This window comes from Manacus candei, unplaced genomic scaffold (genome assembly GCF_025592945.1).
Source record: "Manacus candei isolate 608988 ecotype Guabito, Panama unplaced genomic scaffold, ASM2559294v1 h1tg000165l, whole genome shotgun sequence".
NCBI classification, from domain to species: Eukaryota; Metazoa; Chordata; class Aves; order Passeriformes; family Pipridae; genus Manacus; species Manacus candei.
The window spans coordinates 513,107-536,499 of record NW_026138213.1 but is presented as its reverse complement, the minus strand read 5'-3'; the positions used below and the strand labels follow the sequence as shown (position 1 = coordinate 536,499).

General features: G+C 43.8%; 1 protein-coding gene across 1 annotated transcript in view; it reads right to left on the bottom strand.

Moving 5' to 3' along the window:
- The window catches only part of DYRK1A (dual specificity tyrosine phosphorylation regulated kinase 1A), a 71,339-nt gene that overhangs the window by 41,044 nt on the left and 6,902 nt on the right, over window positions 1-23,393 (bottom strand). The window contains 1 exon segment of the mRNA XM_051773048.1: window positions 6,411-6,489. Within this exon segment, the coding sequence (XP_051629008.1) occupies window positions 6,411-6,420 (10 nt within the window). The 5' untranslated portion in view covers window positions 6,421-6,489.

The window sequence follows — 23,393 nt, the reverse complement described above, 5'->3', positions numbered from 1 at the left end:
TCAAGAAATACATGGTTTTGAGAATAATGAGAATAATTTTCATCACAATGACAATCTGAGAGCTGAAACATCCTCAGTTTTAGGACATTTTAAGCTTAACTGTGTTCCTTAGGACAGAAGGGTTTAACTAAACCCTCTCAGATGATGTCTTAGGTGATGTCAGACAGTTGACAAGAGCAGCCTTTAAGTTGTCTTATCCAAGCCTGGACAGCTGAGTGCACATTAACACATGGAAATCATCACAAACCTGGTGAGAAGAACTTACTCCCTTATGTATAACCAGGCAAAAACTCTGTCAGCAAGGCTGAGTGTATCTTATTTGCTTTGGCAAACTGGGAATACACCAGCTTGGCATCCCAGTTAGGTATGGGAACATCTGGACACCACTGCCTGGAACAGCTTCTGATAGAAACATTAAAAACCATCTCTCAGGGAATGAATGGAACAGGAAGCAGCAACCTGACTAAAACAGAGAAATACAGATTTTAAGAAGTCAGGATGTCCAATTTCAGCAAGATTCAGGAGGAATATTTGCCCAGTTCTTGCCCTCCACCTGCCTGATAAAGGATTACAAACAGAATTCCTACCAAGAACTACCAGGTACTGAGGTTTGGCCATTAAGAGCCATCCTGTGGCTTCTCTCTGTACTTTAAAACCTAATCCCCAATGAACTTAACTTCTAGGGATGGAGGGAGAGGTTATTTCCACCTGGCTCCATGATTTATAAAGCAGGATGTCTCCCACAAACATTTGCTCCCCTGCTCATGGATTTTACAGAGTGTGCTCAGGAACTGAAGTGGGACAAGTTTAAGTTAAGCCACTATTAAGCTTGTCCAGTGATAGGTCTAAACTGATGAATTTTGGGTATTCTGTCTCCAAAAAGGGTGGTCAGGCCTTGGCAGGGGCTGCCCAGGGAGGTTTGGAGTGCCCAGCCCTGGAGGTGTCCCAGGAAGGCCTGGATGTGACACTCAGTGCTCTGGGCTGGGGGATGAGGTGGGCATTGGGCACAGGGTGGATCCATAGGCTGGGAGGGCTTTTCCAACCTCAGTGATTCCACAAAATACAAATAAAGCTCTTTGCAATGGAAGATCTGCTCCCTGGGACGAATGCAAGACTTCAGATGAGATTCTTAGAAAGCTGGGAAAGCTCCTGAACTGCTGCCCGTGCCAGGGCCACAAAGAAGCTCCTGCAGATATAACCAAAGGCTTTCCCCAGGAACACAGGGACAGATTCCCCTCAACACCCACCCTCGCTCCTCACTTCACTCCAAAACCTCCCAACCCAGCAAAGACAATCAATCCAGGACCAGTTTTCCACCAAAAGCCCAGGGAACAGGACACAAAAGCTGAGCTGCCCAAGGTGATGCCCCCCCAGCAAACCCCTGAGCCAGCAAACCATCCAGGACAATTCCAAGGCTCCAAACACCATCCCATGAGTGCCTTGCCCAAGGGAACCTTTACTTTTGATTCACAGACTGAGCTCTGACCTCACAGGGGCTTCTTCCATTCCATCCTTTGATGACTTTAAAGGCTGTAGAAAGACTCTGGATTTGCAGTGTTTTGGTCGTGGGGCCTTGTCACTGCACTGACCAACCATTCTGGAAGTGTTCAGTAGTTTTAATAGTTAATGTTTGCAATGTTTCATCTGAATTATATTTTTTTATTGTTCAAAATCAAATTTTTCTCAAGTCTAAGTGAGTCTTTGCCCTCAGAAATAGGTAAGAGAAACAAATTTCAGCCTTGCAATAGGACTGCTGGAGCACCACTTTTCATCAGAAAGAAATGTCCTCAGTACTTTGTTGAAAATTAACTCCCCAAAGTTTTTAAAAGAGGGCCACATGAAACAGGAGACAAAATGAACACAAATTACTTTTCCAAAATATGAAAACTATATATAATGACAGAGGCTCCTAAAGATTTCCTGGGTTAGATGCTCTGCTCTGTTCCTGAGTAAGGAAAGCAGCATTCTCCACCAGGCTGTTAATTCCATGGCAAAAGCCTGGAACAGGAGTTTTGTCATTTGTTTCCTCTTACATGAGGAATGAGGCTGAAAACTGAAATCTTCAATATCACAGGTCCTGAGCCATTTTGGAGGAGGGGAACTAAAAAAAAAAAAAAAGCCCTTTTCTTTTAAATAGGCAACTTCTTTTTAAATATGGATGCACGAATCTAACTTTAGCTGTCCAGGTTTTCACATTCCTGATCTCAAATACAGAAAGTGGAGCACTAATTTAGTCTCTTGACTTCAAGGTTATCATTCATTGAGGTCAATGACTCCTTCTCTGAAAAGCAGAACTTCCACTTTCAATATGAGAAACGTCGCCCTTCACTGAGTAACTTCACCCCACTCCTTCCTGGCTGATTCCTCACAAACCCCAGGCAGAAACACAGCACCAACCACTCCTGCAAAGGGATTTATCTATGGAAAAACAGTGGTTAACCCTGCAAACATCCAAGTCCTCATTAGCTGGTTATATTTAAAACTTCCCTCCTAATGAGCAGCCCCGGCTCGTCCATTATTTTATCAGTATCTTGTGTTTATGTCAAACTTCTGCTGAATATCCACCAAAAACTGCCTGAAAAACAGAGTCCAACATGTGAACAAGTTACTGAGGGACAGATTCCAACTGGAACCAAAGGCACACACCAGAAACAAACCCAGTGCCAGCCCCTCCTGGGCTCCAGGAGGGAATGAGCACACGGGGCATCCAAACCCAGCTCCAGGTTTATGCCAACAACATCCCCTCCCAAAACACACTCCAGGGGTGCAATTACTCCATGGGAACCAGAAGAAGATGGAGGTAAGGGATAAAATAGGGATGGCCCAGAAAGTTTCTGGAATTCCCTGGTAAAAAAGTAGCTCTGCCTGAGCCAGTTCAAAGGCAGGGTTGGGGTTCCAAACACAGAGCAGCAACAGGGACACGGTTTATTCTGACAGGGTTTGTTTTTTTCCTGCTTTGTTTTGGGTTTTTTTTTACTACTGACACGTACAAAAACATTCTTTAAAACAGCTACAGGCTCAGTGAAATCAGTGGCTAAAATATTAGCAATATGAGACGTCAGAGACATGGCCCAATTTGAAATTTTCAGGTTTTTCTTACATAAAAGCAACACCTGAACACTTGCAGATCATAAACTCAACCCAATCCCAGAAATTCCCAGAAATTTTTACTCTGGATTTGTTATATTACTTTAGGAAGTAATACAGCTGGGGGAAGACACGTGCAAGGATTGATTATTTCATTGCTCTTGCACTGTTCTAATTGAAAACGTTGGATTGGCTTTTTTTCTTCTTTACAAACATGAATAGTTGAATTTTTTAAAGTTAAGAGCAATAAGAGCACCTCCAATGTTTTATCAAACAATGCACCATCACATTTGCTTGGCTCTCAACACCTCTGGTGCATTCTGTATGAGAATAATTTGATATTATGCTACTCTGTTTTCTTACAAAGGTTAAGAAAAGAAGATTTTAGCTCTTCAAAAGCTTAAAAATCAGACAACTCAACATTTTTAGATACATATTCCCAGGTCAAAAAGTCAAACCCAGAAAGCTGTTACAAAACCAGAGGATTTTTATAAGGAATCTCCATAAAGAGGAGGGGGAAAAAAGTAACAACCAAGCACAGAGTTACACTGGGGATTAAAAGGAGCAGGATAAGATGTAGCAATAACTTTGGAACACGAACTTTCAATCACCAGGTGAATCCTTCTCTGTGGGAATACAGCACAGTCCGAAATTTGATGCTACTTACACTCATTATAACCACCAGCATAACTACAACCATAACTGTTAGGTTCCTTCCCTTCCCAAAATGTCCTGGAGGGACTTTCTCTGAAACACAACCTTGGCTTTTCCTGCAAGGAGCTGAGCCCCAGCTTTGCTTATTGCAGAGTGTTTCTGGGAAAGCCAGGATAGATCCTAAAAAGCCTACGAGGAAACATGGAATCCTAGAATCAGTAAGGCTGGAAAAGAGCTCTATGATCATTGAGTCCAAACCCTGCCAGCTCCACCACTGACCCCCATGCCCAAGCAGCACATCCATGGTGGGCACTCCAAACCTCCCTGGGCAGCCCCTGCCAAGGCCTCACCACCCTTTCCAGCAGGAAATTTTTCCCAGAATCCAACCTGAGCCTCCCCTGGCACAGCTGGAGGCCGTTCCCTCTCCTCCTGTCCCTTGTTCCCTGGCAGCAGAGCCCGACCCCCCCCGGCTCCCCCCTCCTGTCAGGGGGTTGCAGAGCCAGAAGGTCCCCCCTGAGCCTCCTTTTCTCCAGGCTGAGCCCCCCCAGCTCCCTCAGCCCCTCCTGCTGCTCCAGCCCCTTCCCAGCTCCCTTCCCTTCCCTGCACACGCTCCAGCCCCTCCAGGTCTCTCTCCCAAGAACTGGACACAGCCCTGGAGGTCCCTCAGCAGTGCCAGCACAGGGGACAATCCCTGCCCTGGGCTGTGCCCACACTATCCCTGATCCAAACCAGGTGCCTTTGGCCTCCTTTGTTTGTTTTCCTGGTTATTCAAACTGGAAAACAACATTCAATATCCCCATTTCTTCGCATTTTCAGGGTTTGGGGGTTTTTTTTAGCACATTTCTGTGTTTTCAATCTGAACTTTAATTATTCCACGGTAGAAAAAGTGACAAAATCCTCTTTCTTCAGAGGATTGTTTCCCCCAGTTACACTGTGGGTAATTTTAGGGTTTTAGAGTAGGTCAGCTTGCAGGGAAATAAAGTGATGCCCATTAGAAGCTTTCACCCTGTAGCCAAAGGTAGTTCAGACACCACCAGGCACCTCTGACCCCTCACCCTCAAGAAACCTTCTTGAAAATGCAAAAGAGCCATCACCAGTAACCACAAACCCTCTCAATTCCGGGCCTGAGCTCTCACCAGCTCCTTTGAACCTCAGCAGAGTCACCAGATGACTCTTGTTGCTGCCCTACAAAATAATCCCAGTTCAGGTTTTCATTCTAAGGCTGCAAATCTTGTTTATTCTCAGGAACTCAGCACACCAACAGTGGCTCTCCTAACAAAGAGAAAACTGAAAATGATCTTACTGGTCTAACTTCTAACGTGTCAGAAGCCTGAAGGATTTTGTCAGGGCACCACTGTTTTTCAATCTGTATTTCTCATGGGACTTGTGAACAAAGAATTTGGGCTGCAGAAGACAGAATTACGACTTAAAATTTCAAAATCTTGTCTATATTTCTGTTCTTTAAGCTCATCATCCTCCAAGCTCAACATCATCAGAAACCCTGACCAAAACTGGAAGTGCTTCACTTGGAAGTTTTGAATCAGATTAATGGACTGCAATTTGAAACTTCATTCTCTCAAACATGAGGCACTATTTCATACCATTATCTCTCCTTTCAGTGGTAGGACGAGCACTTTGAAAGCTTTTCAGAACATTTTCTCAATATTTAAGTTACACTTGAACCTGTGACTACTAAACAAGAGCTCCCCACACTCGATGGGCCACCCGAAGATGCAATTTGGAGAACTTCAGGTATTTAAACCAAATTAATTATCCTTTTGGCTTAGTTTTTCTTTCTTCTCTCCTTCACCCAAGCTAATTTTAGAAGCCTTTAGACCCCAGTTTCACTCGAGTTATCACCACCCAACTCCCAGCCACTCAAGTGGGGGATGAAGGATGTTTAGTCCTCGCTGAGTGAAATCTCCACTTGCAGCATCTTGGGCTTAATCCAAGAGTCTCCCTGTAAATATACCCTGCAAAGCTGTTTATGCAGGAACAGCTGATGCAACTGAAAACTGTCAATCAGGAGATGAGCTGGATGCACACGTAAATCCACCGAGGGTTTCTTTCCCAGCCCCGAGGATTCCTGGGCTTTAAAGCTGAACAAGCAACCCCAAGGATCCCTCTCTTAGGTGTGTTTTTGGCCCCAAGAACTGCTTCCAAAAAAGTGGTATTTTGGTATAAAGAACTCCACCAACCCTCTTGGATAAACTCTTATTTTATTCTATTTCTATAGAAAATATGGATTATTTTTCCAGCAAAAGAGTATCACTAAAAATTATCTGTTGAATCTGCAAATATATCTGTCACTTAGAGGATTTTAAGCAGGCAAAAATGGAAGAACTTCCTAAAACATCAATTTTAAGAAGGGGTAACAACTTTTTCTTGCATGGGACATCCCCAAGAATCAGCACATCTTCAAAAGCAAACCCTTTCAAAGCATATTTCCATTCAGTGAAACCATTTTGTTCCTGGGAGAAGAAGAGTTTCCAAAGCTGCAGAAGGGCAAAAGAAAGATTTCCAAACTCAAAAAGGTTCAAAATTTCAAAGGTTCTTCAATATTCTGCTAAGTTTGGAATTTTAGGGGTAGGGAGGACGGAAAAGAAACAAAAAGCACATGAAAACATCAACTGTTTTCCCCTCTAAAAAGCCTTGAAAAATCAGCTTACCTGTATGCATCGTCTTCTTTCAAGTCTCATATCATCCTGCGGGGTTGAGGGGACAGGGGGAGTCCAGCAGCAAACAACACTGCAAAAGGAAGAGGAAAACAGGGATAAACCTCCATTCCATGGAGCCACAGGAGCTCAGTCCAACCCCAGATCTCAGCAACAATCCCGGAGCTAAACCAAGAAGTTCAGAGAGAAAATGAAATTTTCTAACAGTAAAAGCAGAAATTACCAAGATTTAATTCCCACTGATATCTGTTGTTAAAAAAACCCATTATCTAAGTGTCAAAATTCCAAGGATTAACTTAAATTTCAACTGGTCGTTTAACAGTTATGAAAATAAAGGTCACCCATCTTTGCCAAGCCCTTAAATATGGAGATTTTTACAGAAACTCAGGACAATGTTTATAAAACATGACACAACTTGTGGGATTTTGGTGAATTAACAAACTATAAATGCATATAAATCCATAAATGTAAACGTCCATTTTTTCTCCTATCCTGACAAAATTGAGTTAGGGTCATTTTACTGAAAAATAGAATTATACTTTCTATAAGATAAAGAGATTTAAAGACACGAGTTTCTAGGAAGAAAACTCCAAGAGGAGTTAAAAAGAAGAGCAAAATTATGCCAAAAAAAAAACAAACCACCAAGCCCAAAACAAAACACCCAACAACTAAACCTGGCCTAAGTATGTCTCAAGTATTGGTTTTTCATTTGTTCTCCAATGGTTTTTTTATCACTCTGCAACCTATGGAAGCATCAAAACCGCTCAGAAATTCCTGAGGATTTCAGAGAACTCTGCAAATTACCAGCTGAAACTGGACAGTCAAGTTATTACTATTTAAACACCTCCTGAAATATGTAACTTCCAGAAGTGTGTCCAGCCTAAAATGCACTTAAGACGCTGCAATTTGAGCAGAAAACGTCGCCGTTCGCTCCATTTCCCCCCAACAAGGAGTGTTTAAACCCTGCCCAAACCCCCCTAAGCCCAGTTGGCCTTCCTGCCACCACACTGGGCTTGTCCTTGTGCCACACAAATGGGGAAAGGGGGGTCAGGAAGACAAGGAACAGCTCATTTTGGATCCATGGAGGAGCACGTGTTGCTGTGGTTTTGGGGGTATTTTATGAGCAGGTGAATTCTTGGTGTTCTCGGGGGAAAACCTGCCCATCCCACATCAGGAATTAGGTTTTTGCTGTTCCACAGAGCCCCAGAAAGTCACTGCCACAGCCAAAGGAGCCAAGAACTTGGAAAAGCTGGGGAGCACAGCACAAGGCTGCACAAGATCCTACAAATCAGGCACTTTCGTGCCTAAATTGCCTCAATTTGGGTAAAAGGTTTGGTCTGGTGCTTCTGCTGAGGGTAAAAAACATCCCACAGACACACTGAGCTGGTCCCAGAAGGAAAAAGAAAGGAAGAGCAAATTCTTATTTAAACAAACAATAAAATGGTTTGGGTTGGAAGGGAACTTAAAGATCATCCAGTGCCACCCCCTGCCATGGGCAGGGACACCTTCCACCAGCCCAGGTTGCTCCAAGCCCCATCCAACCTGGCCTTGGACACTTCCAGGGATCCAGGGGCAGCCACAGCTTCTCTGGGCAACCTGGGCCAGGGCCTCCCCACCCTCACAGCCAAGAATTAATTCCCAATATCCCATCTAACCCTACTCTCTTGTCAGTTGGAAGCCATTCCCCCTTGTCCTGTCCCTCCAGCCCTTGGAAATAGTCTCTCTCCATCTTTCCTGGAGCTCCTTCAGGTCACAATCAGGTCACCCCAAAGCTTCTCCTCTCCAGGCTGAACAATCCCAGCTCTCCCAGCCTTTCCTCCCAGCAGAGCTGCTCCAGCCCTGGGATCCTCTTGGTGCGTCCTCTGGACTCTCTCCAGCAGTTCCATGTCCTGGAGCACCAGCTCTGTCCATCCCACAGGGGTGTCTCAAGGTTTCAGAGCCACACTCCCAGTTTTCAAAGCTCCCTCTGCCCAACAGACTTTGGTTTTCCCTTTGAACTGAAGCCCCACGGACACAGGGATCACAGGAAGCCTTTCCCAGCAGCACAACCACCTCCCATCCCACCAGTTTTGGGTTCTAACCCAGGTTAGTTCAAACTTAGTTTGAGCAAAGCAGATGATTTTCAGCCAAAATAAATAGTGGAGCTTCAAACACTGTCTCCTGCCCATTCCACAGTGGGAATGGTCAGCTCCCAGAGCAGCTGGAAAGGTAACTGCACAGCCCTGAGTTATTTTAGAATTTAAAAGACACTCTCAGAGCCACCAACGCTAAGGAAGAGCTGCTGCTGTGACAGAAAGTCCTTAACAGATTATTAACAGGGAATCAACACATCCATCCATCCCAGAGCTAACCAGGAAAACACATCCATCCCAAACCAAGGCACTTCTTCAGTCTCCTTCCAACTCTCCAACAATTATCCCAACAATTATCTCCAACAGTTCTGGAGAGCTGGAGATCCCCTGTGGAACTCAGACCCTGTTTTCTAAGAAGGGACCCACAACATAAAAGTGATTTTAAAACCCTTGCAGGGCCCAAACCCGGTGAGTTCCTGTGACTGTCACAGGATCTCACACACACACAACATAAAATGGTAACAATTTGGGGGTTTGTTTTTTTAAACAGATACCACCAAACTGCAGGGGCAGCACAAACTCAGTCACTGAGTGTCTTCTGCTGGGTCTCTGCACTGCCCAGAGTGCCCAAAAGGCCCTTTAGGGAGCCTGCAGAAAGGCTGCCTGGGTTAGATAATAAACTGATGTAAGAGGAGGCAGGAGAAAATCCTGCTCATCACACAGTTGGTCAGACCATGACTGGAAGGATCCCCTCAGCAATAACATTTACTGGGCTTGGAGAACCCAGTTTCATCTGCTTACTGGTGCAGGACAGAAAACTGGCAAGGAAGGAGGAGAGGAAGGAGGAGATGACAAGAAAGGTGTTAAAAAGCACATTATTGAAAGAATAAAAGCTGAAGGCTTTTATTTAAACAAAGAGAGTTCTTGGAAATCAGCTGTGTCTGAAGCCACCACAGTGACACTTTACCTCGTGCTTTTATTTCCTTTTTTTAATCACTGTTGCTTTCTACTCTTCATCTTTCCTACCCACACAATGCTCCTTTGATCTCCCCAAAATACAGGGGATGGAGTTACCTATCCAGAGCCACTCCATGTTCAGGAATAATTCCAAGTGCAGAGTTATAAAATGTTTATTTAGACACATCAAAGGTGCTGAGCAGGTTTATCCCAAGTCCCACTCCACAATATCATAAAGATGGTGACTCTGAATAATAATAAATAATAAATCCTTCACGTTCTCTGACTTTTGCTCACACCACAAGCCTGGTTTGCCTTTGGCCTCCTTGAGGGCTGATGTTTTATTCCCTGCATTCCTTGGGAGCATCCATTGCTTCCTTCAAAACACTCAATACCCACCACAGTCAATAGGTTCACTGCAGATCAAAGTTGGTTTCAGAGCAATCCCACTTCTAAAACCCTAAAAGTTAAAGTGCAAAAACCATTACTAACATGAAAATTTAATTAAAAGGAAAGTCTGCTGGGGAGGGTTTTCCTTTTTACACTTTACTAATTAAAACATTTCCTGTAGAGGTTTATTTTCCTTATTCAGTATCACTGTGGTATCAGATTCAACACGGCACCTTTTCCAAACTAATCACAGCAAAGTTCTTCTTATTTTTTTTTTTCCATCTGTGAAAAGATTATTTGGTAATTTTTCAAGTCACACTCCTGAAATCCAGAGAAATCCCTGCCCATCTCATGGTTGCCCAGGCTGCTGTCAGAGCTGAACATAATTCAGGTCACTGACCTTTGGGGAACACAGGCAGGGCCCTGTTGCTACCAACAGAAAATAGAAATACTTGCTTAGAAACAACTAATTTTTTTTTATTATTTACCAGGGAAATTATCTTGTTAAATTGAGATTATTGACCCACTGGAACATAATCAATTTAGACACATATAAACCTGAGCTATGCACAGGCAACCAAGGATGCTGCTCGAAATAAAACAAACTGGGCAAAAGATTCACCAAACACCCCAGGTTTGGTGCATTATTTCAAATGTTGAGGAATAAAATGCCACCAATTACCACCAAAACCACTGGAGTTCACTGTAAATAAATAAATAAGCCTCTCCAAGTGCTTAGTGACTGTCAACTTCCAGAGAGACACAAGTGAGGAATTCCAGACTTGCTGGTTTTCCAGCCCCCAGCACATGCAGCCTGTGCTTTGTTCCCAGGGAAATCCCGGGTGTTTGATGGACAAACTAACAGGGATCTGAAAACTAAACACTCTGTTCTGCTTACAACATATGTGAGGATCTGTCCAAGGAATAATTCATGGGAATGAAAGGAAAAAAGACTAGTTTGTAGGGAGTTCTGCTTTCTACAACAACTGAGGCTCACCTGTAAAATCACAGTAGAAAACTCAAAAGTACCATCGTGGTTTCAGCAGGAAAAGCCAACACAGCCTCCCCCACCTTTCCAGTCACCTGGATGTTTCTATATACTGAGTCCTGAGCAAAACACCAGGAATTTGGGATCAGCATCATGTTTGTCATGTTCCCCAAGAAGCCACAGATCCCCTTCTCCAGGTTTAAGTGCTGTGGGATTGTGGAAAACTCAGGAGCTGAATGTTTGCACTGGAACAGCAACTGCAGAATCAGGGAATCCCAGGGTGGGGTGGGTTGGAAGGGACATTAAAGATCATCCAATTCCAACCCCTGCCACAGGCAGGGACACTTTCCACCAGCCCAGGTTGCTCCAACCTGGCCTTGGACACTTCCAGGGATCCAGGGGCAGCCACAGCTTCTCTGGGTAAAGGTTTTTAAAAGTCATCAACTTTGGGGTTTAAAATTCTTAAGTTGAGAAGAACAAATAATTTCCCTCTTCCTTTTAATTTGTGTTTAATTTCAACAGAACTTCCAATGTCAGCTCACCCTCCAGCACGGGGCAAACATTCTCCTTCCTGAGCATGGAAAGGGAAGGGTCAACATTTGGGAAGAGGGCATTTTTGTACAGCTCTGGTGGAAAGCCAACAAGCAGCAAAACTGAGTTTAAACCAGACTCCACCAACACATTTCTCACCCTCCCAAGGAGTCAGAAAGGCCAGGGCTGGACTGGAGACTCCACAAGTTTCCAGGTCAGGATCTGGGAGATGCTCCTGAACCAGCCATCGTTTCTCTTGGACTCTGCAAATGGTTTTCAGAGTTCCAAAAAGCACCAGTTCCCCCAAAAAGAACATCCTGTGAATGACTACTTCCACCCTCCTGCTAAATCTCCAACACGTGATGCAAGGAGCCATCCTGGAGGTGTGAAAACATGTGGAAGCAGCTTTCCTGAAATCCCAGACTTTCTCACCCACATTCAAACCTGGCAAAGGCAGATCTGCAGTTGGAGAAGAGCAGGAATTTCTCTCCAGCAGCAGCACTGCTGGAGCAGCTCCTTCCTTCCCACTCCTGCTGCTGGGATGGGACAGGGGCACTCAGCAAACTGCACTGGGGGAAAACAGGGAGCAGGAGAAACCCTAAATCATTATTCTTTATCCCAAATCAGTCCTCTAAGCTGGGCCAATGCAGCAGGAACAAACAGCTGGGACAAAACAGGGCTGTTTAGGCCACTGTTGGTGTCAAAATCCCCTCCAAGTGCACCTAAAACACATCAGAGTGTGATTTTATTTCCAGTGGTGTCACCCCAGTATTAATTCAGACTTAGTGCAACTTGAGACTCTGAAATATCCCATTTATGTCCTTTTATGAAAAGAAATGCATCACCTCTAAAACATGCACTGCTTGCCTGGCCTCTGAAGGGACTGAAGTGGCAAATTTATAACTGACCCACACAGCCAGAAAACTCTGGATTTGGGGGTTTTTAAATATTCCTTTAATTATTTATGGGAACCCCAGAATAAAGCCTGTGTGGGGTTTTAGAGAAGAATTAAAATATCACAGTTGGGAGGGGAAGAAAAGCCTCACACTAGAAGTTGAAATACTTGGGATGATTTAGATCATTTGTGTGTGTTTCTTGACTTACTCACTGCCTAAAAATATTAATTTTAGAAGCACAAAGTTAAAATATTTTCACTGTACTGACCTTATAAGGACCCACCAATTAGAGGGGGGAGTGGTTTTTTTTTTTCCACCCACTTAATAGTGTGAAGCAAAAGGCAAAACCACTGGATTTACATTCCCAAAGGAAGAGAAGCTCCAGCAGGAATTGCCCATCCCCTGCAATAGCAGGGAGAGCAAAGTCACATTTCCAAGTGGAACTACAAAGTGTAAACTACTTTATCCACAGAAATGCTGGGAAATTCTTTGCAGAGCTGACACTTTCCTCTGGACTTTTCTCTAAGTGGAAAATTCATTCACAAATTGTTTCTGTTCCTCATGGTTGGGAAAAGAACTTTTTAGAAATGCAGAGCAAAACGACAGATTTGCATTTATCATTTCAGAACTTGGGACCTAAAAGTCCCAAGGGAGGACAACTTCCCACTTCTCCCTGGGTTTTCCAGCCATAAAGGAAGAGGAATTACAGGAACACCCTTAAAGTTGCCTTAAATTTCCACAGAATGTGAACAAACCACTCAATTTACAGATTTTTACAACAACTTTGATATTATTACAGCTTATTATTATTATTATTATTATTATTAGTGGTTACTAACTCCTGCTTCTATTTGTTGCACCTCTTATTTCCCAAATGGAATCTCTACTTCCCAGACCTCAGGTGCAGCCACCTGAACTAAAATCAGGACAAAAATCAAAACCAGAGAGAGTTTCCAATCTTACTCAAGCCACAACAAACCCAAATATATATAAATACATAAATATATGTCGATAAATATACAAAAATACTTTATGTATTTATAAAGATACCTGGGAAGTGATCTTTGGAGCTGCTATCACGTGAATAAATGAAATTAAACTACTTGTCCAGCTCAGCTCTGGCAGCAGATAGTTGTGATTTTACTCTCAAAGAAGGTCTGGAGTTAAGTGTTTCCAGTACATTTATAACAATGTGGATGGTTGTTGTCTTGGTACAGCAGCACCTTTAATCTCCAGGGCTTCCAAAATATTTTAATATATGAAGATATGCACACTTTTAGTCTCCAAAATTAAAACAAAAAGAAAAAAAAATAAAAAAGGCAATAAAATACAATCAAAGGCCTAACTCCTGGCTGGCTCTGGACAGAAATGGTGCTTATTTGTAAGATTTGGGGTAAGTGGCTTGTTTTAACCATATAATTTGTGAGCACTGAAGTACTTTTTAAACATTTCCAACTCCCTGGGTTTCAGTGCCACGACCCACCTGGGCCTTTCACTGCTCAGGTTTACACTGGGCACACACACAGAGAGCTGGGTCCTCTTCCCAACTGCTCTTCCAGCTCTTTTTTCCCTTGGAAAACAACCCCCAAGCTGCAGCTTTCCCCAGACGTGTCAGTGCAGAGACAGCACGCTCAGAAATCCTGTCGAACACGCTCTCAGACAGCAGTTCATGGGGAGTTCAAGAGCTCTGTGAATTCACAGTGGTCAAGTTCGGGCTCCAAGTCAACCAGATGCATTTAAAATCAATGGGAATAACTGAATTATTCCATTAAAAGAAGAATTCTCGGGCTCAAGTGCCCCAAAAGCCAATTCTGACTCGGCTGCTGTGGTCCCACAGCCCTCCTTGACCCCAGCCACTGGGTTCAAGCCCAGCCCTTGCACCACCTCTGGCACCTGCCCTGGTCCTGCTGAGTCAGTTCTGCAATTCCCCAACGTGGGAAACAGGCACTTTCCTGGAAAAATCTTCTGCTGATTCAGCACAGCTCCAGAGCCTGAATCTGACTGGGACTCATGGAATGGTTTGGGTGGGAAGGGACCTCAAAGATCATCCAGTTCCACCCCCTGCCATGGGCAGGGACACCTTCCACTAGCCCAGGTTGCTCCAAGCCCCGTCCAACCTGGCCTTGGACACTTCCAGGGATCCAGGGGCAGCCACAGCTTCTCTGGGAATTCTATCCCAGCCCCTCCCCACCCTCACAGCCAACAATTCCTTCCCAATATCCCACCTAACCCTGCCCTCTGGCAGCCTGAATCATTCCCCCTTGTCCTGTCCCTCCACCCCTTGTCCCCAGTCCCTCTCCAGCTCTCCTGGAGCCCCTTTAGGCCCTGGAAGGGGCTCTCAGCTCTCCCTGGAGCCTTCTCTTCTCCAGGTGAACACCCCCAGCTCTCCCAGCCTGGCTCCAGAGCAGAGTTGCTCCAGCCCTTGGATCAACTTAGTGGGCTCCTCTGGGCTTGTTCCAACAGCTCCACATCTTTCTCATGTTGGGGAAAATAATAATAAAATTCCAGAGGGAAAAGAAGTGTCACCTCCAAGCAAAACTCCACTTTCCAGAGTGCTGGAGATGCTGCTGATGGAGCTCCCTGGATATCTCTGGTCATTAGTGTGATGCAGCCATAAAACAGACCACAAATGGTTGTCCTGAGGAAAGTATTAATATTTCTTTTCATTGTAAAGAAATATCCCAACACTGTGTGTCCTGAAAGGTACCTGAGATTCTGGAAATCCAGCTCTCCTGGAGCCCCCTTAGGCTCTGGAAGGGGCTCTCAGGTATCCCTGGAGCCTTCTCCAGGTGAACACCCCCAACTCCCCCAGCCTGGATTCAGAGCAGAGCTGCTCCAGCCCTTGGAGCATCTTTATATCCCTCCTCTGGACTTGCTCCAGCACATCCACATCCTTCCTGTGTCAGGGAAGCAGCATTCCAGGTAGGATCTCACGAGAGCAGAGGGGGCCATGAATAAATAAAGCTCCCCCATTTCCCCCCCTCGCTCATTCCAGCCCTGACATTATTTCTCAGCACACACACCACTGTCAAGCTCCAAAAATGTTTTTTCCCCAAATATGAATCATCCCACCATCATATTCCTTAACTTGAAGAGAATTCAACGTGGTTTTTGTGTTCCATCTGCAGCACATTTGCCATGGCCTTATTCCCCGGGAAAGGAACCGCTGACCTAGAAAACTCTCATTGAGGAAGGAGAGGAACTGAGGAACTTCAGGGAATTTTCAGAGGATCCAGGGAGGGAGTCAAAACACCTCCTTTTTCACATGGAAAACTCCAAAAATTCTTTCACTACCTTGGTAGCCTTCAGCCCTGCTGCTGAGCATAGTATTAAAGCAAATCTTGGGATATCCCAAGGTAAACCAAGATACCAGGGCAGAGCTGGCACTAGGCTGGGAATTCCTCAGTTTAAGGGGTATTAAAATCCATGAGAATAATTCAGGCACCTTATCCAAGTCCCATAAGCAAAGTCAGAGAGAGAAGGCAGGACAGAGAGTGGGTGTATTTATTATCACTGGGTACATTTATTATCACACTGAACAGAGATTTCTGTACCACCACAAAATACAGTTACTGTGAGTTCACTGGAGACTCCAGAACACTTGTTATCCCAGAGAAAAATCACTATAAGTTCAAAAAAAATACACCCAGAACATACTCCTCATAATCTAATGACCTTCTACACAACTCCTTCAGCATTTCATCCAGGAATTCCTCATCAAGCCTCCACAATCCAAGGAATAACTGGCAAAAGAACTAATCATTTATAAGCCTTCAAAGACCAAGAGACCAGGGCATTTTCATCCAGCAGAACAGATTGCCAACCACCCTTCAAACCTGATTATTTCCTGATTATTCATATGGAAAACAAGGACTTTCTGAGCCTCAGGAATCTACCAGGAGTTTGCAGCTCCCCTGCCATGAGGAAACTCAATCCAGGTTTGAACGAGCAGTTCAAATTTGGTCTGTAAATTTGGGATAATGTTGGTTTGAATCCCTTTTTGAGGACAGTCACTATGGGGAAATATGGAATTCACTTTTGAATATTCCCTGCTGGCAGTCATAAGACAAAAGTCTAAAAGACATCTCTTAGCAAGAGAAAAGCCCAGGAAAAGTCTCTATAACAGGTTAATTTGGTCCAACTCGACTTTTATGAGGCCAAAGAGAAGAAGCTGAACCTTTGGGACAGTTGATGTGGAACTTCCCTAATTCCTGCATCAGAATCCTGGGTTTGCACTGATCCATCTGATGCTCTCTGAGTTATTTGTCATTTGTTCAAGAAGTGGACTAAAACTTTGATAAAATTATTCATTAAAGTAATTTAGGTCATGGTAAGACCACACAATTTTCTGATTATTTAACAGTATCTCTGCCAGCATCAGAAGCTGAGAAGGTTCTGAGCTTCCTGTGGCTTTTTTTTTCCTTTATAAGACTTCCTAAAATGATTATAATAAAGCAGGTTGCAGGAAGGAAACGAGGACAAATTAAAAAGAAGAACCAAAAAAAAAAAAAAGCCTTTTAAATCCTGACCTTCCAGCTCTCCAAAGAGCACTCAGGATCACCATGGCCGAGGTATCCAGGAAATAAAAAGGCAAGAAAACCTTGCACACTCCCAGGAATATCTTGGGATGGATGGAAAGACTCCAAAACAAAGCCACCTTTCCAGCAGATTTATTCTTTAGTTTTCTCCTAGTGTTCCTGGTGTATTCCATGGAATGATGTGCTGTGGTTTTGAGGAAAGATTGCTGTAAAAAGAGAACTTTTAAAATAGTTCTCCTCTTATTCCACGTTGTGAAAGAGCTCAGCAAGAAGGTCCTGAGTGTGTGACTAAGGAACCTCAACTATTCCTAAAAACTGTCCAATCTTCCACATTTTTATTAGAAGTCACTCTGGATTATTAAAATATGGATGGATTTTACAATATGGATGGATTTAGATATTAAGGAATCAGCACTCCTGTCCACTTTCCTAACTAACAGATAATAAGTTATCAACAAAATTTAACTAACGTGAACAAAAATGCTGAGTATCTGAACACTTGGAAGTGAAACTGGTCATTTATTTAAGAGGACAAGCAAAGATGGAATTTCCAAAAGAGTTGGTGGGCTGGTTTTGGACATAACTGGTCCAGCTGGTGGCTGTGTGAAAGAGAAACAATTTTTATGTCTCCTTTGTAGAGCAGGAACAAGAAAACAAAGCATCTTCACTCCACAATTTAACATCTGCTACAATAAGTACAGAGACACCTGAAAACACCTTTTATTAGAACATTAACTTTGGAAACCTCAATTCCTCTTTCAGTTTATCCAAAAAGGATAAACCACCTACTTTATGTGAGCATATCTTAAGGCAACACAGAATTCAAGTAAAAATTCAAGAGGGAATGAGGCAAAGAAATCTCTGTCTTGTATTGGTTTGTGGTGATGTTTGGGGTGAACACACAGAAAATCAAAAACTTTGGAGTTTCTTAAGAGGTTTTAGTCTTTAAAATGTGGATTTTTTTCTTCCTGTGAGGGAAGAGAAAGCAAGAAGGAATAGTAAATGTGACACTAACAGGGAGAGCGAGAGCTGGAAAGGACCTGGGAGAAAAAGGGCAGGAGCTGGAAAATTGTAAAAAAGGTGAGGAAGAACAAGAGGAAGAGCTCAAGGGAAAAAGAGAGCATGGAGAGGTGCACCAGGAGCGAGCAGGAGAGATGGAGAGAGAAGTTGTTGCCAAGTTGAGGCCGTGGCAGCACGTGCTGAGCGTGCCCAGGGCAGCAGCGGAGCGGGAACGCGCAGGGAGGGAGCCGGGAAGTTGGAGATAGCAGGGAAAGTCGGGGAGAGGAGGGGGAGAGAGACTGACAGAGCAGTGATTTACTACAGGAGGGGTGGCAGAAATTCCTGGGGATGATGTTCTCCATTAAGTAACAGTGCTATCAGAGCCAGGGAAGCAACCCCTGCCTCTTCCAGGCACCCTGTTCCTGTCCACCCACACAGCCCATTCCATTATCTTGTCACGCTGTGCCGGGGCTGGGAATGGAGCTGGCTCAAGAGTAACCTGATTCTCCTCCCCCACACACACCCCAACGTTAAAAATATAAAATTATGTATTTCAGCCAACTCTGTTTCTAAGTCTGATTCACTGAGTTGGGCTCCCAAACAGCTGTGCCAACACAGAGCAGGTGGGAACAACCAGGAGCTGCTCAAGGGGTCCTTCCTTCAAACAACTTGTTGCACACTTGGCCTCTTCCAACAATTGCCCTCAAATTCTTCTGTGACTCCACACCTTGTGCATGAACTTCCCCTCAGTTTGTCAGCACTTGTGACACACACAGAACATCAGCAGGTTAAATACTGGCCCACACCCCTCAGAGACGAAACAGGAAAACTGTTGTTGCTTTTTACCTTTTTGCTTCTTCTTTATCCATTATTTCAGATTTGGCACATGAGTGGTTTTGAGGGGAGCAAGGTAATTGTCACCAGCCCCAGGAAAGCACAGATGTGGTGGTGGAAGGAGAAAATGGTTAAGGGTGGAAGGAAAAGGGGGAGAAAAATCAATGTTGCTTGTGTTTTGCTCTGAATATGCTGCTCTTGCTGTGCTGCCCTTCAGCACCCTCTGAGCACTGAGATTCTGTCCCAGCCCAGGGTCTTGTCTCACCCCACAAGGCAGAACTGATCTGGATGAAAGACAGATCATGAAGTCTTCTCCAATTCCCCCCAGATTTAAGAGGGTGGAGCAGCAGAAGGCCAAGAGTTTCAATCTTTATCCATCAGCTCCTGTCACTTTGTTCCCCTCCACTGCCACCACTCCCCACGGTGTCCCAGGACTGTGACAAGTTTGATCAGCTGGAACTGGGAACACCTTATTGTAGAAGAGTCAACATTTAAGACATTGAACCAATTTTCCCTCAAAAAATCCAACTAAACTCAAGAACAAGGAAGGGTGGGTTACACACCTGGTGACATTTGCACTGTTCCCCAAACTATTCACTCTGCCAGGTCGGGTGGGAAACACTGGAGCTTCTGGACTAATAGGATGGAGTTGTGGCTGCCCTGGATCCCTGGAAGTGTCCAAGGCCAGGCTGGATGGGGCTTGGAGCAACCTGGGATGGCAAAAGGTGTCCCCACCCATGGCAGGGAGTGGAATGAGATGATCTTTAAGGTCCCTTCCAACCCAAATCATGCCATGGTTCCCTGTTTCAATCACGCAAACTGGGTAAATCCCATACACGCCTCCTTCCCCTTCCATAGGAAAAAAGTTGAATAAATGTCATCAAATCAGAGCCTAAGAAATGTTTAAGGCAGGCCTGATACACAATTCTGCCTCTTTTAGATATTTTGCAGCACAGTCTTCACTTCCAGAGTCAAATGGTGTTTTATTCATTGCACAGATGCTTATCATGTGCAGCAGGAGGAGAGCACACAGGAAACAAAGCTCCACAGCAAACACCAGCTATGCCATAAGTGATATTATTTACCAAAATATTCCATCACTTTTCCCCAAACTGAGGGATGCAGATCAAACGGGGAAAGAGACTGCCTTAAAAAAAAAACAACAACTTTTAATTTTCAAATTCCCTTCGGGGAAAAAAACGAGTTCCAACTCCCAATTCCCCCAAATTTCCAACCAAATCCTAAGTTCCTTGAGCAGACCTCTGTGTGGATGTGCTGAGTCACTCCCCAACGTTCAGAGCCTGCTCCTCCAAGTTCCAAAGCGCTGGGAATACAAACTCCAGGCAAATGAGGCTGCAAATCCAAGGAGCATCCTGCTATTAAGGCCTCAGACACCCAAACCCTCCCCCCTGGGCTCCGCCCGCTGCGTCCCCGCTGACTTTGGGCTCTCACTTCCACCTTTTCCCTTTCATCCCCCTCCTTGAGGGAATTATTTATCCCGTGGGAACAAACTGCTGCCTGCATGGAGAGCAAACATGAAGCTCTACAAAATGCCTAAAATCCCTGAATCCCCTCTCCCCATCCCCAAAAACTCAGGCTGCCAAGGAGGCACAGAGAGTTTGGGTGGAGGGGTTTTTTCTCTCCGTTGGATCCCAATCACTGAAAAACTTTACTCTTGCACAAGAAGCTGGAAAAAATCTCTTAGAATTTATTTGATCTGGGCACTAAAGTGTGGCATGAAAAGTTATAAAACTCAACATCAAGTGCAGGGTTGCACCTGGGCAGTGAGCACTTACTAAAGTGCTTCCACCTAAAGATACAGATATATACATATATATATATATATTTACTCCATGATGAAAGGTAGTTCAGACCAAGAGAGAATTTTCCCATTTTTGCCAGAGTTTGAGTGCTCTAGTTTGGGATTTTTAATGGAGATAACTAATAAAGTCAAATGTAACTTTACAGACTGAAATGTTTTCCACCTCTGGAACATAAGCCAAACACACAAAGTTCTCTCGAAGGCACACACAAAGTTTGGGTGTCTGTCACTGTCGAGCTGGGAGTTCAGAGGTTTCAGAACACACATGTTGACTCATATGGACCTTAGAAATTACAGTCTGGGCCCTCTGTGTGATTGCTAAAAACATACCTTGAGCTTCAGCCTCACCTCAAACCACAGAGCTCGGATGCTTTTGTTTTATGCAAAAGAAAAAGCACACCGAGATGAAAATTCACATTTGGTTTTTAAAGCAGCAGCAGGCCAGAGGAAGAAAATGAAAGCAAATCATAGAAAGAATCCTGCATCACTAATATTTTTGGTTTTTTTCAAATCTGGAAGTCTAAACATTAAACTCTCCATCCCATATTCGAACTCTTGTGCAGAAATAATCAGATATTCTCCCCTTGCAATAAAATGAGGTAGGAAGAACAAGACTCAAAATCTTAAAAAAGGAAAGTGAGGCAAATAATAAGACCAAAATACTGGGGTTTAGCTATGAAGACCTAGGATTGTACTTTTGAGGTAGAAATAGAAGTGATAAAGATATAAAAAATGAGGAATGACATAAGGAAGGTCAAATAACTCATAACACACTTTGGAAACACACATTAAAGGACAGCAAATACAAACTAAGGCTGAGGAAATCTTTGCCACACACACACAAAAGAAATCTCTGATCTCAATCAGAACATGATTTAAATATATATATATATATATTTATTTAGAACTAGAAGTTACTATGTTGGCCAGAAAGGGGGGAATGAAAAAGAGAGGGGAGGAAAAACCAACCCCAGCAAAGCCTTCAGAATGTAAATCTCCCATGAACTTCTCAGTACCAGGAAAACATTGAATGGCATGAACAGCTCCAATCTGGCCTTTCCTTTCTCTTCAGATTTTTTTAATAAGCATTTAAAAGCTCCCTGAGCTGATTTTTTTTCTGCTGGCAACATTTTGCAGGAGAGGGTGATTTCCAGATCTATAGGCAGAACTTGTTTTCTCCTTTCTTGAAATAACTGGATGCTGGTTAAGAATATCCAGCAGAAAACCAGAATTAAATACCTGCTTTATGCAAGGGTAACACAACTATTATACAATAGTTACACAACTACGTCTTTGGATTATAAAGAAGAGAAAAAAGTATTTTTTTTTAAACTAGACTTCAAAAGAGAGAACTTCACAACATCATAACTCGGCCAACTGGTTTTCCTTGCTTTATTAGCTTCTGCAATAAATTAAATAGGAATATTTTAACAAAAAGGGGGTTTTTTGTTGACTGAGACTGTGTGGCAGCAATCAGGTTAAGTGAAGGGGTACTAGATACTACTTTCAAATCCACATTTTGAAATTTATGTCCCTTTCTAATGGTTCATTCACAAGAAAACATCAGATAAGTTTCTGGTCCTCATCATGTGAAGCAAAGTGGTCTCGGTTTCAGGGTGACAAGCAAAGGAGTCGGTGCTGTCAGGACCCACCAAGGCAGGGCAGGAGATGTGCTCCAGCTGCTTCCACCTGTGCAACTGCATTTCCCAAGGTTTCAACACCAAGCTCATCAAGTTTTAAGATGTCCACACTGTGAACATGACTCTGGTTAATTTAAGTCCACAAAGATCCAGAAAGGAATGTTTTGGTGGGTCACAAGACCCAAAGGTGGCTCACATGGACCTGGTGCAGTCATGGCCACGTGCTGTGTAAAATACAGGTGAAAACATCCCCAACCCAATCCTACAAGGACAGGAGAGCAACCCCTTTGGAAGGACCTCCAGATTATTAGTTTTGAGACCTTCTACTATGAAGCTTTTGTACAGCAAACTATCAAATTGCAATAATTCACACCCCTTTTTATTCCAGGGTCACAGAATACGCTGAGTTGGAAGAGACCCCACCAGGATCAAACCACAAACACACATGGATTTCCCCAGAGGAGCACCTTAGGGATGGACAGGGATCTCCAAGTCATGAAATCTGATTGAACAGAGAAAGAAATAATACTTACTTCATGTTGTACCTACAAACCAACATGGAAATCAGCCCCCAGCAAAGGTCTCTCTACAACCACCAAAGCCAAGGAATTCTTACCCATGTCCTCATAAAAACTTCCCCTGTGTAACACAGTATCTTCTGCTCTTTCCACTGGAATTCTTACCCATGTCCTTATAAAAACTGCACCTATGTAACACAGTATCTTCCACTCTTTCCACTGGAATTCTTACCCATGTCCTTACAAGAACTTCCCCTATAACACAGTATCTTCTCCTCTTTCCACTCAGCCTTCAAGGTACCCAACTCATTTATGACACCGTCTCTAGTAGAGACAGTTCACACAAGACACCAATTCACTTAGAAATGAAGCTTTATAATTAAGCTTTATGATTAGTAAATATATACTAAGCTTATTATAAATAAGAAACCATCACAAGAAGTTTGAGGAGCTACGAGGGCCATTCAAAACAAAGCTGTAGTAACTGGGTAGTAACTGGGTAGTTCCTACTACCCCAGTACTGCATCTACCACCAGTTTAAGTTTGTAGCCTTAGAAGAGAGCTTGACTTAGCAAAGTTTAACAATTTAGACAGGGACAGTGGGACTGAGGGCACCCTCAGCAAGTGTGACAATGACACTGAGGTGTGTGGGGCAGTCACACCCTGCAGGGGTGGGATGGGGCATCCAGAGGGACCTGGACAGGCTGGAGAGGTGGGAATGTGTAAAACTTAAGAAGTTCAACAAGGCCAAGTGCAAAGTCCTGCAATCCCAAGCACAAAGACAGGCTGGGA